A 13,514-nucleotide genomic window follows, 5' to 3' on the forward strand; every position below is an offset into this window, starting at 1 on the left:
GTCTACTGAGGTTGAGATGTCCGTGAGGGCAGATGACCGACCAGATCAGGCACTACTGTTCCATCACCACCAATGTGCAAGTCAGTCTTACAGATTAAATTGGAAAACTACATGAGATGTGTTTTCTTTAGCTGAAAGTTCCCTAGTTCTAGAAGGTTCAAGAGCTTCTGGGTTCTGTAGGGCCAATGCCAAGTGACAAAAGTACAAACGAAACCCAAGTTAATGGCAAACATATTTTATTGCATTACAAAAGGAAACACTAGTATTTATTAATTCATTATTTTCAACATGGAACAGATAGATCCTGACAGATAACCAGGGAAAGCAAGGGCATGCGACTACGTTTTCAGAAAGAAAAGTGTCACTCCCTCCAGGCACAAAAGCATTATTTTACAACAGGCGGACAGTTTTCCCTGTGACCGTTAAATAGTCTTCATCTGCCAAAGCTCTGAGAGCCTCGTCGAACAGGTCCTTGGTGATGGCCTAGAACAAGAACAACGAGAAAAACCAAAACCAGTCAGGGAGTTATTTCTATAAACATTTATCACCATCCCTCCTCATGGTAGCTTAAGACTTGTGTTTTGTCACTGGCCATATTAAACTATTGTGTTGGAGAATATTAATCAACTTACAGCCTCAGACTGCCCCCGAAGGTCATCAAATAGCTGCTGATACTTCATGGCAGGTGTCTTCCCCTTTGCCTGAATCATTTTCTTGAGGGCCTGAGCAATTTCCTCCTTCCTCTTTCTGGCAGTAGCACTCATTCCTGTTCAAAATCAAACAGAAATCCCACTCATTTAACAGAACATGTAGTATTTGAGGTATTTTAAATAATGGAATACCCAGACAGTTACAATACTCTTATGAAACCAGACATATGCACAATATCACAAAGACGGTAAATTTAACAGCAATTTCTAGCACAATGCCTTTCATAAGCAATTTTGTCCTCTTGAATAAGTCAGTGTTACCTGTTGTGAGGATAGAGATGTCCACAAATCCTGTTCTTGGGTCAGTTGCCGACTGCTTGAGGGCCTCCCTGTGAAGTCTCTTGGCTTCTTCCACGTCAATGGTCTCCACCTTTTCAGAGAAGCGCACCTTGGCATGGGCCTCCGCCAGGCGGATTAGGGACTCCAGCTGACGTGGGTAGGCGGACACCATACCCCGGCCACTGCCGATCTTCCTCATGTCCACATATGCCTTAGGAATTGAGATGGAGACTGAGTTTTAAAGAACTTAGGTCATGCTCTCTTAGGTCATGGTCTAATGCATCAGGCAAAATCAATGCTTGCAATCATTGCAATAGTCCTCAGTGGTATGTATCCTAGAAAGCTTTATTACAGACAGCCAACAACCCAGTCTCCCTCAAGAGATGTGGGTTGTTAGTTTATTCCTGTCTACACAACATCTATATTCCTGTGTGCATCTCAATAGACCACTGCAGTACCTCGATAAGCGCCTGGCTGGCTTCTTCACTCAGCCTGGGGACTATGTAAGTGCGGGCGTAGGCAATGTAGTCCTTCAGCACAGCCATGTCCAAGTACTCCTCCTCGATCTGCTCCTCGCTTTGGTAATAGAGCGCCACCAAGTGGTGGGCTAGCCGTCTGTCATAAGCCTCATCCTGAGGGTCCAGCATCAGGAAGATGAGGTCAAATCTACATTGAAGAGGATGATTTGGGAGGGGGGGGGGGGGGTAAATAGTTGACAAATGCTTTACTATCTCAGTGCAGACTCTTTGGAACATTGGTAATACAATCAATTAACAATGAATAAACACTACAATATGTTTCAGAACATATTCATATCAAACTACATACTTTCATACATGAATGATGCATACATACACAATGATAGTGAAATAAGACATTAATGTTGAATTGTGACGTGCAACTATATATGAAGCTAAATATTTCTAGTCATCTCGGCAGAGATCCTGACCTGGACAGGAGTGTGTGTGGCAGCTGAATGTTTTCGATAGTGGTCTTCTTTGGGTTCCACTGAGACTCCACTGGATTGGCGGCAGCCAAGACGGAAGTGCGAGCATTCAGCTGACAGATGATTCCAGCCTATGGCCAAAGGAGAGCAATTCTAAATCAGAGATCGTTTCTCTAAGTCAAGGATGGGTCCTTCAAAGCCACTCTTTCAAGGATGTTAGATCATCAAATCTCGCCAAGCACTGTTCCAATGTCAAGGGTGCTTTAAAATTCTATCAAGTACCGAGTCCTTTGTTCTGAGATTTTCAAGGATGCATGTGTGTATTGGAATACCCACAATCCTGTGCGCACACTTGATTTTTAATAATGCACCTGCAGCTTCCTGCACACTCGCTAGTCTGTTCCATTGTGTGTTTTCCGTATGCTAAGAAGAAGCCTTGCCTCGTCTGTGAAGGATTCGACTCGGCGGGACTCTACCAAGCACGAATCCTTGACTTTGAGAAAAGCAGAGTGTGTGGTGGGTCAGGTGCGTCCTGGCATTTTTACGACACATCGGGGCAAATGCTAATGACTGTACGAAACAAAAAATGGTAGCAGTCTAAAATGGACACCTACTCAAAACTCTTTTTGCAAATAGCTTAGCAGTCATGTTAAACAATATGCTATATTTCATCTTGTCAGAGAAGCCACACACAAACACAGTGCTCTTTACGCTACCTTGGCGATGGAGAGTGTCTGTTGCTCCATGACCTCGTGCAGCACTGAGCGTGTGCTGTCGCTCATCTTGTCAAACTCGTCAATGCAGCAGATGCCGTTGTCGCTAAGCACCAGCGCGCCGGTCTGCAGGACCAGCTGTCGCGTCTCAGGGTCCTTCATGACGTAGGCCGTCAGACCCACGGCGCTGGAGCCCTTGCCCGAGGTGTACTGGCCACGCGGCACCAGGTTGAAGACGTACTGCAGCAGTTGAGACTTGCTGGTGCCAGGGTCGCCACAGAGCAGGATGTTGACTTCGGCACGGAAGTTGCCACGGCCCGTCTGGCTAAAGTCCTTCCGTGTGCCGCCAAAGAGCTGCAAAAGGATTCCCTATGGCAGACAGAAAGATGATGTTTCAACCATCCTCAGAATTTATTAATTATACTTAATCAAAATCATATGATCCATCCATCATATAATCTTAAATCTGCAGCAATGCCTTGAGTAAAAAATTAAAATGCTAAATATTCAACTCTGATTTTTGCATGGCGCTCAAGGCGCACACACACGTCTCCAATGACATTCCTTCTATCTTAACTCAGGCACTCAACCTGAGCCCTACGCTGACAGCAGTGGGACTTGCGAGAGGCCCTACTGACCTTCTTGATGTCCTCGTGCTCGTAGATGCTGGGCGCCAGGGCGGAAGAGAGTCGCTCGTAGACGTCGGGCTTGCCGGCCAGTTCGCGGAGGGTCTGCACGCGCTCCTCGGTGAAGAGCTTCTGGTCGCCGTCCTCGTCCACCCCGTGCAGGCGCCGCTCGTCCGTCTTGCGGAAGTGGATGGCGTCGATGTGAGTCTTGTACACAGCCTTCACCTGGCTCTGCCTGGGGTTCACACGCATCGGGGCGGCCCTGTAGATGCCTGCGGCAGAGGAGAGGAGGGAAGTTTTGCTTTAGAAAAAGAGGAATGAGATGAACCTGATCTCCATCCATCACCTCTGTATGAAATGTGCTACATGACTTGACTCTAAATGACTTAACATTTACAAACCCAATGGATTACAATACACCATGCAAGTACAGTGTCATTTTCACTCAGTACACAGCCAATAATAGACCCAAGTGGTTAACAGTCCTCTCAGCGAAACACTTCCTGAGTAAAAAAGTAAAGAAAAGTTCAAGAAGGCCAGAAGGCCGTTTCATACAGCTTCAACCCTTCCTCCTGTACCTGTGATATTGATCCTGTCTCCAGGCTGGACTTTGTCCACGAGGTCATTGTGAGCGTAGACCACAGTGGTGTGAGGGGTCTGACCAGCAGGCATGTCCTCCGGAGATTCCTGCAGCTTAATCTGGAAAACAGCATTCATGGCGTCGTGAGAACGTGATCAGCCTCATAGAAACATGGTGCTAAACTGTTAGTGCCCAACTACAAACAAATGGGGTACACACATACATACATACACACTTCATCCAGATCATATTCTTAATCTCAATCACAAAATTACCCTTGATAGAATATGTGAAGGTTATACTCTGAAAGTAATGCATATTTAGAGGCTGAAAACAGTTTGCTTTTAAGATCTAGCTCAAGGGTTACTGACAAACTTTTACTTTTTTTCTTTTTTTTACCTGGGGCGACACAAAGATCACCCAAAACATCTATCCCAAATATCACAGCACATGTTCCCTTGGTAACTGAAATCAGTGCTTTGATCCTCTGACATAGCATCTGTTGACAGGGGCACTTGAAAGCACAGGGCCCCAGTGCCACACGCACCATCTGTTTGTCGGAGAAGGCGGAACGGTTGTGCATCAGGGCCAGGCTGTGGGTGGTGTTGCAGTTGCGGCAGACGGCGGGCTCAGCGATGCGGCCACGGTCCACTTCCACGCGCGTGCTGAACGCACACACCTGGCAGCGGAAGAAGGCCTCCTGCATCTCTGGGATCAGCTGGGACGTGCGGATCACCATGCCACTGATTGTGATGAGCTGGTCAATGTCTATAATAGGGAGGGTCCATAAGAAAGACAGAAGGGGGAGACAGACAGACAGAGAGAGAGAGTGTGAGCGAGATCTTGAGGCCTGAACCTGATGGTGCTGGACACTGCTGTTGCTCTAGTTTCAGACACATCTTGGCTAGGTAAGCATAACTACATGCTAAATATATCAGTTTTATGAGAGGTGGCAATAGAAACATCATAAAAACAGTAAAATGCATAACAGGTGTATACATATACACTGGCAAACTCATGTGTTTCAAATTCACAGCTGTTTCATATTCAAAATGTGTCTGCAATGGAATGATGCCTGCTTCTGAACAGATGTCACATAACTTTGTTATGACAGGCTACCCAGAGTTAGAACAGGGTTTAAGAGTAAAGGTGACCACACCTCCTCACTCCGGTCAAATTAGCAGATATGTGTTATCAGATCACGTGTCAAAATAACACTTCCAGCCTCCCGTTCCACCTGGCATGTTTACCTTCAGGGTTGAGGCTGCGCATGTTTCTGGTTTTGAGGGCGTTGTACGGCCGCACTTGGATCTGATGGTCTAGCATGGAATCTGGGTAACGCTCGAAGAAGAGCTCATTGACTGCCATATCAAATGTAGGAATGACTTCCTGTAAACAGACAAGGGCAAACCATGAGAGGCCTTCCAGATTTAACTGACCAGAGCTACTAATTGTCACATGCAGTGTTCTGCTCAACTGTGCAAACTGACACGAATGGGGCGTCTTACCTGGGGATAGCAGATGAGCTGTCTGTACAGATCGGCATCAAAAGACTGCACATGGCCACAGTTCACATTCAGCACGGGCTCCCCAACAACGCTGATCTGTGGAGAACACAGACATGTTAGATCAACAATATGACCACATAGGTCCTTAAGTTATGGCATATACCGTAATTTCCCAAGTATAGGACACATTGTAATGTTTTAAGACACAAAGTTATGAATTTAACATGAGGGGTTATGTAGTAATAAACAAAAAAAAGTAAACAAAGCAACCAGTAGGCCCTTAAGCAGCCCATTTTAGATATAGAGAGATAGAGAGAGATAGATAGAGATATAGAGAGATGGACAGAGAGAGAGATAGATAGAGAGATAGATAGATAGAGAGATAGATAGAGAGAGATAGAGATAGAGAGAGATATAGAGAGATGGATAGAGAGAGAGAGAGATAGATAGAGAGATAGATAGAGAGATAGATAGAGAGAGATAGAGATAGAGATAGATAGATACTTTATTAATCCCCAGGGGAAATTCAAGTAAATAATTGAGTTTTCTAGCAATTATCATTAAGTGCAGTTTATTAATGTTGTAAAGGCAATAATGATTATTTCTGAGGTAGGCCTATTTGGTGAGGTAGCCTAACCTAACACCAGAAGAGTGTGTGTGTGTGTGTGTGTGTATGTGTGAGAGAGAGAAAGACGAGATGAGTGTGTGATGAGTTTTTAGGTGTAATGCTCACTTGCAATTTTACATGAATTAGTTCACTACTTAAAAGTTCCCACAACTTAACATCAATTATATCGACTCACAACATTAGGCTACAGCTGCTACAAATACCTTAACTTCTAACTAGCTAATACATTAATTCAGCTAATAATGCTTACGTTGCCTTGCGTCAGCTACGCTTGGTGAGCTGGTGTTAACAACTGGATGCTTTCAGCTCAGATGCTGAATCATCGTTGACGTGCTGTTGTGGTACGGCAGTTCTGCTTTGCGGTGGACACATTGCACCTTGTCTTCTATTCTAAGTTTGAAATGATCCCAAAACATTGGACATTCTCTGCCTTTCACAGACGGTTTTATTGGCTCTCAAGTCATCGCGCCAACTTAATAAGGTCAAATAATGTAAGTGACAGGAATTAAACAAAGCCTGCCTCGATCATTTTTTGTAATCAAATTATTCGAGTAATTGTTTAAGCCCTAGACGACAGCATTTCACACTCTTTAGTATACGCTTAACCACCTTATGTTAAACACTGGGAATGGTTTTCCAACAGTTTCCAAACATTTTGAGCACTTGTTGACTGCTTTGTGTTTACTTTCATGTAGTCTTGTCTCACCTCGTCTAGTTTCTGCATGTACAAGGGCTCGTTGAGATCCAGCCCAGCATTCTCGTCCTCTCTGGAGGTGAGATCGATGAAGCGCTGCAGGAATCGCTGGAGAAACAATTGCACCCCGTTCACACATCTGCTTCATGTAGAACAATGTGATACTGCTTTGATGACCCAGAGCTCCTTTACATCAGTTATATTAGAAAATGTAATTTACTTTAAAGCATAACATCTTTACACCTTACTCAAAGTCAGCCAATACTGACTACAGAGTATGACAAACAAACAAATACAGAGAGCCCTAAGCTGTCTTCAAATGCACATGACCGCTCACGGGCACAGGATTGACAGGTCATACCTGAAACTTTTCCTTGCAGGTGCCTACGTTGACGTCAGTTCCCCAGATGACTAGCCTCTGCCCTGCAGCCTGATCACTAGCCACTGCATTGTCTCCAGAGGGCTGACAGGAGAGACACACACAAACACATCAATGAGTCTGCATCGCACTGGGATTGCACTACTGTCTTTGCCAATGACAAACTGAACACCAGTTCTGGGAATAACTTCAGTTACAATACTGACAATGATTTGAGTTGCATCAAACTAATGAGCATGCTCAACTTCAAAATTTTCCATGCAGAAGTCTAATTTCAACAGAACTGTAAACTTACTCATTCATTCATCTGTGCATTTCTTGGTAGAATTTGCATGCACAACATACATCTTCATTGATAAATATATTGAAATATCTCAGTACAAGTTCTTAAATTGTACAGAACACGTGTTCCAAACTCCTCACAGTTTAGGCCACACTCAGGTATGGTTGAAGTACTACACATAAGCACTCACAGGTTCTGAGAGGAGGTCCACCTGAGGGGCCTTCCTGACCGACCCAAGATCGGCTCGCTGGCGAGCCGGAGTTCCACGGATCCCGCTACGGGGCGTCCCCTCCACACGGGAGCTGGGCGTCCCATACAGTAGTGGGGAACTCACGTCCACTTCGCTGGGGAGCACTGCGCGAGAGATTACATTTAAGATCTGATGTCATCTGAATTTGATGCCCATGTCAAACACTTTATGCACTTCATGCAGTGCAATAACATTCCGACATGGTGAGATGCTTTGAGCATGCAACACCTCAAATTTGCATTAATCTATCCATCTTCGTCTATATGCATCTATCCCTCTGTATCTATGCACTAAACAGGGACACACGGCTGGTGTTCTAACAGGGCTAAATGTTTACCTGAGCGCCTAGGGCTGGAGAAGAGAGATGTGTCCTGAGGATTGGGACTACACATGTCTGTGGCTGGGGAGGTGGGCATGGGCTGCAGGTCCCCGATAGACGTGTCCTGGGACCTGGGCCGCTGGGAAGGAGGGGACAGCGGGTCCTCACTGCCAGCTGCGTGGAAGGCAAAAAGGACGTCGATTATGATAACTTGTGTTCTGCACACAATTAAAACTTGTATGGACATTCCACTGCTAGTGCACAACGCTTAAAAAAATTAACATTTTTTTCTCTACTAGCAAGATTGAAATTGAGTTGAGTGGTGTTTGATAAGGCCGTACGTGTTGGAGGATTGCTGGTCCTTCCACGCTTGCGACTTGGTGTTGAAGTTGGCGAAGACATCTTGGGCACAAATTATTTTTTCTAATGAAAAGCACAGTTTGATGTTGAGTTAATTGCATTAACAAAATGATACACTGATGCAAACCATGAAACAATGCTAACATTTTAAATCACATACAATCAATGTTCCTGAAGATGGCACAATGACCGTAACGTTAATTAGTGTGTGACCTTAGAGAGTCAATGTTAGAATCCGAATAGTTACATTAACTCTTACAATCAAGGGCAATATATCATTGTCTGACAACAAAGCACCGTCGATTAAATGTTTCTCTACATCATTGAAGTTGAAGTGAATGTTGAAATCGTCAAATACTTGGCAGACTACAAGAGGACACGGTTACCAACAAAGGCAGCTAACGTTAATAAGACGGTTAAGTTACTGGAAGCATCTAATTTTAATAGCATCACTGAACGTCCAACAACGCGAAATTTCCGACCAACACAAATACAAAACGCACAGTCTTGGCACTTTCATCACAAGAGAGATATCTAGGAAGCACAAGCATAGTCTTTTCCAGCAAGTTAACTTAACGTTAAAATTGAAGTCAGATCATGGCTGCCTTAACCATGCTAACCTCTCGACGTTAACGCCATCAAACAGTAATATCTAATGCTCCAAAACATGATAAGCTTATTTTCTGTACAAGTTCAGAGAACTTTAATATAACAAACAAAGGCATCACACAGCGATAATTGTATGTAACATTAAAGCGTCTGCAATTTACCAAAACATATCAACAACCCACCTGCTCCAATGTTCCTCTCCGACAATGAAGTTGGCGCGAAATTGCACCAGTGACGCAAATTTCCCGCGAAGAATTACACCAATCATGACACTCGGACGTTATTATTTTTCTGCAATGGAGATCCAGCGCAGTGCACTCTAACAAAATAGGGATAAATCGTACATAATTATTTTTGATATTTGATTAGATATAGTAAAATACCACATATAATAACACAATATGCGGTATATGTGGTATCAACTGCGTAATCTTGAATTATTTGTAGATATCTTGAAACTGAACCCCCCACACCAATTGGTATCACCGAATAAACTCGCGGCAAATTTCTAAAATCCCTCGACACATAATAATGTCCGCTAGATGGCGATAGGGCAAAATACAGCCTGAGCGCAACTTGGACATTTTTGGTGGAGGTTTACGTGTGGTCTACACGGGATTAAATGCGTACACTTTATATTGCTATTGGTACCTTTAAGTAGCGTGTAACCGTATAAATATAATCGTTAATGAAGTCTCTGGTATAGACAGTCCCACAGGGTGTCGGCAGAGCCCGCATGCTGGAACTAGAGTGCGCAGCTAAATTATTATTGGTACAACCGCTGGATGGCGTACATGATCCGATTTAGTAGGCATTCCGGGAAATTCCGACTGGAAAAACACAAGACGATGTTCTCCACGTGTGGAAGGCACGGTAACACATAGGCCTAAATCGTCTTATGATTTATGGCTTTGGAATTAAATCGAATAGCCTATACATTCATGTCGTAAAAACACATTAAGCCATTTTTTCAAAAATCAATATGATTTTCAACCGCCAATTGTATAATATTAGGTGAAATACAGTTATATGTCCTTATTTGTTGCACTTTGTGCATAAAAAAAAATGCTCACCATGTTTGTCTGTAAGCACTTTGTGCTCACTGCTTGAAAAGTGCTATAAATAAATATTATTATTATTTTTATCCAATAGATAAGAAATAGAAAATATTATGAAGGAAAAACTCATGCTATGCCATGCTATGATGCATCTAGATGTAAAATGTTTTTATTCAGTTTGATTGGGCCAATCAACATCGGCTCTGTTCTTGTTGACTAGTTTTGGTATTTTGCTTGTTCCTGAAAGGTGTGTGGGTTGTCTTGGACAGAAGAAAGCACATACGGTTGTTTATAAAAGCAGAGTAGTTCTAACTTGTCCCATCAACATTCTAGTCGTAGTAGTGGGAGGTGTGTGCACACCCTATTCTCCTCAAATAGGAGTGGAGAAGCACCATGTGACCGTTCTGGACCTCACTGGCTTGTCAAAGAAGGGGTGGTGAGCATCTGACGTAGGCAAAGGAGGGCATACATATTCACTGAGCAAGCCACAGGTTGTTTCAGAGAAGCGCGATCTCAGTGACACTTGACCTAAACAAGCTTGACAAGCTCAAAAACTGGAATCAGGATTTACCTAGGCCAAGGGAACACCAGTGATTTGACGCCGAGTGTTTAGCCTAGCCGTTGAAAGACATTTTAGCAACTGACAGCATAAATCCGGCCTTTTTTTTGTTTTTACCTGACAAGTAATCCAAACATCTTCGATAGGCCAGCTGCGTTCATGTGTGACATATACAACCTGGATTCGCAGTGCGTGTCTTCACCATGCAATATGAGTTGGGCGATGGAGCCTACAAATTTCTACGACAATAAACTGAGCAGTGTCCCCGGAGACTGCAAAACCATGCGAGGTGATGGGATGGGGGAGGACACGAGTATGGTCGAGCTGAGCACAGCGCCAGCCATCTACGACGACGAGAGCGCTATTGACTTCAGCTCGTACATTGACTCGATGTCGTCGGTGCCCAACCTGGAACTCTGCAACGACGAGCTGTTTGCAGATCTGTTCAACAACACTGTGAAGCAAGAGAAAGCCGACTTCTGCTTGCCCAATGCACCGTCCAGTCACCCGCTGCTGACAACCAGCTCATTTTGCGTCGGCATCCAAAAGGACGTGGAGAGGATGCCGGATAGCTTCGAGAAAGGTGTGTTCAGCGCGCCCATCAAACAGGAGCCAGACTGGAGTGACAGTGACATGTCTTCATCGCTCCCTTCGCAGATAGAGACTTGTGCGCAGACATCGATGACCCTGCACACAGGACAGCCCACCCCACCAACTACGCCAGAGCCCCTTTCCATCGGAGGCAGCCCCCGAAAATCGGGAAAAGACAAGGGTAAAAAGAGCCTTGATCGATACAGTCCAGAGTATCGTCAGAGACGGGAGAGGAATAACATCGCTGTGCGTAAAAGCAGGGACAAGGCGAAGATGCGCAACCTGGACATGCAGCAAAAGATGATTGAACTGAGTTCGGAGAATGAGCGTCTGCACAAAACAATCGAGCAGCTAACTCGCGAACTTTCAAGCTTGAGGAACTTCTTCAAGCAGCTCCCCAGCTCTTCTTTCGGGGCGACTCTGTCCGTGGACAGTCGGTGACATCTCCAGAGACCCTGAACTCTGAAAATATACCTCAATGGACATATTCTCTGTAGCAATTGTACATAAGTTACACCAGATGATTTGACACTGAAAATATGGCTATCACAGTCTATGCTGCCACATATATATATATATTTTTTTGAATTTTTCTATTTTTAAATTATTCTCAAACTTCATATATTTGTCATGGTACATGTTTTTTTTATTCCAAACTTCTTACAAATGCCAGAGCATGTTTAAAATTTTTATATGGTTTGTATAAAAGTTGGGAAATCTGTGAAATCTGTAATAAAATGACTTGAAATCTTGAAGCATGGGCTGGTTAATGTGAGTTCAGAGTCTGAAGGGGGAGGGGAGTGTTCAGGGGCACAGCTTTCTCAAGGTAAAATGTAAAGTATGTAGCAGTGCCTGCTTGTGACATGTTGGACATTTCTGAAAGGAGCTAGAGCCAGCAGGCAGTGCAAAACGGAATTATATGGAATAGTACATACCAAAATATGTCCAAGAGTCATCCTTAAAGAGTCAAGTTTCATTAACATTTCCCCAGTTTTTCTAAAAATTAATAGTTACTGGATTATAAAAAATGACTGGATTAGTAGTAACTGGATTATAAGGCATCTGACCAACACATTAAGAAGCTGGTGGTCTTGCAGTGTAGTTGACAGTCTGCTGGTATACTGACACAGAAGTGATCAGCAGGACTCATTTGCCCACACCTCTAGTGATTCATGCCAAGTTTGTGTGAAAAGATAAACAACCTCCAAAGTCATGGTTAAATAAAACTGATACGTTCTTTAAAAAAAATGCAAACCTCAGGACAGCTGTGAAATATTCAGTGGATGTGAACACACACACACACACACACACACACACAAACACACACACACACAGACACACACACACAAAAGACCAATAAACCAACCATGTCAGTTTAGAAGTTCATGTTCTTTATTGAACAGAAACTAGAAAATGAAATGCAGAAAGTCTCCAAGCAAATCTGTATACACTAAGGACCAATTTAATACTATATACACAACGAGGTAGGTACAGAATGTAAAATATTCCAAGGTCTCACATTGCTTTAGTGCCATCCAGAGGACTCCATAACAAACACAAATGCACCGTCATTGTGTTGACGGAAGTGGAACCCATCACATGGTTGCTAAAATGGTCCGTCGAATGGCTTTGCAGCTGACTTTGCAGCACCTCGTTATTCCACAGTGTGTTAGAGGGTCATTTGATTTCATGGCTCCAAGTCAAATGGAATCGACATCAGCGTTCCACAACCCTGGTACTTCTTAATTACCAAGACACATTTTTGTGCACACACTTGTGCATGCTACTTGGGCCAACCATGTCATTTCAGGCATACTCGTAGTGTTCTACTAACCCTGTTCACCATGCTCATGTTGCACATGCCAATTGTTGGCAACATGACCCTTCAAACACACAACACCACCAGAATAATGCAGTGGCAACACATACTCCTTAGGGCACCTGTGAACACAGGGCTTGGGCCTGTGGTGTGATGGGTGTCCATGCTTGGGGCTTGGGGGCTCGGGCCTGTGGTGTGATGGGTGTCCATGCTTGGGGCTCGGGCCTGTGGTGTGATGCGTGTCCATGCTTAGGGCTTGGGGCTCGGGCCTGTGGTGTGATGCGTGTCCATGCTTGGGGCTTGGGGCTCGGGCCTGTGGTGTGATGCGTGTCCATGCCGCTGCCCACCACGTCTTGTCAAAGGCAGACTTCCTCCAGGCCCACCCACAGTCCTGGGGTCCTGGTGATCACTCGCACATACGCACTGACAGGGCCCACCTCCTTTCCCAGAACGCTCTCCACCTCATAGAACTGTCAGCCAAACAGACGAGCCAGTGAGAGTAAGCGAGTACATATAATTACTGTCATTTCACCAGAAACACAAAATCATATCTTGTCTCTTTCTCACTAATCAATTGTTAGGAATTAAAGATGTGGGAGTTGA

General features: G+C 44.2%; 3 protein-coding genes across 4 annotated transcripts in view; 1 reads left to right on the top strand and 2 right to left on the bottom strand.

The window, feature by feature from the left end:
• Nucleotides 1-219: 219 nt before the first annotated feature.
• Nucleotides 220-9,128, bottom strand: mcm4 (minichromosome maintenance complex component 4). The gene is made up of 17 exons (XM_076295275.1): nt 9,067-9,128; nt 8,257-8,338; nt 7,934-8,089; nt 7,537-7,700; nt 7,046-7,147; nt 6,697-6,792; nt 5,363-5,458; nt 5,105-5,243; nt 4,402-4,622; nt 3,853-3,973; nt 3,287-3,546; nt 2,652-3,017; nt 1,939-2,066; nt 1,448-1,655; nt 972-1,200; nt 633-766; nt 220-483 (listed from the first exon to the last, which is right to left on the bottom strand). The coding sequence occupies exons 2-17, from the start codon at nt 8,315-8,317 to the stop codon at nt 391-393; spliced, it is 2,574 nt and encodes an 857-aa protein (XP_076151390.1). The 5' UTR covers nt 8,318-8,338; nt 9,067-9,128; the 3' UTR covers nt 220-390.
• Nucleotides 9,129-10,425: 1,297 nt separating this feature from the next.
• cebpd (CCAAT enhancer binding protein delta) lies at nt 10,426-11,847 on the top strand. The gene has a single exon (XM_076295277.1). The coding sequence runs from the start codon at nt 10,661-10,663 to the stop codon at nt 11,531-11,533; it is 873 nt and encodes a 290-aa protein (XP_076151392.1). The 5' UTR covers nt 10,426-10,660; the 3' UTR covers nt 11,534-11,847.
• A 625-nt stretch (nt 11,848-12,472) lies between these two features.
• Nucleotides 12,473-13,514, bottom strand: part of spidr (scaffold protein involved in DNA repair) — a 61,082-nt gene continuing 60,040 nt past the window's right edge. For both annotated transcript variants that reach the window (XM_076295279.1, XM_076295278.1), the window contains exon 20: nt 12,473-13,381. In XM_076295279.1, the coding sequence (XP_076151394.1) occupies nt 13,268-13,381 (114 nt within the window). In that variant the 3' untranslated portion in view covers nt 12,473-13,267. The remainder of the gene's footprint in view (nt 13,382-13,514) is intronic.

Source organism: Alosa pseudoharengus, unplaced genomic scaffold (assembly GCF_046254945.1).
Source record: "Alosa pseudoharengus isolate Yale_2024_CS ecotype anadromous, Long Island Sound unplaced genomic scaffold, YU_APseudo_1.1 YU_APseudo_1.1_scf_2, whole genome shotgun sequence".
In the NCBI taxonomy this organism is placed as follows: Eukaryota; Metazoa; Chordata; class Actinopteri; order Clupeiformes; family Clupeidae; genus Alosa; species Alosa pseudoharengus.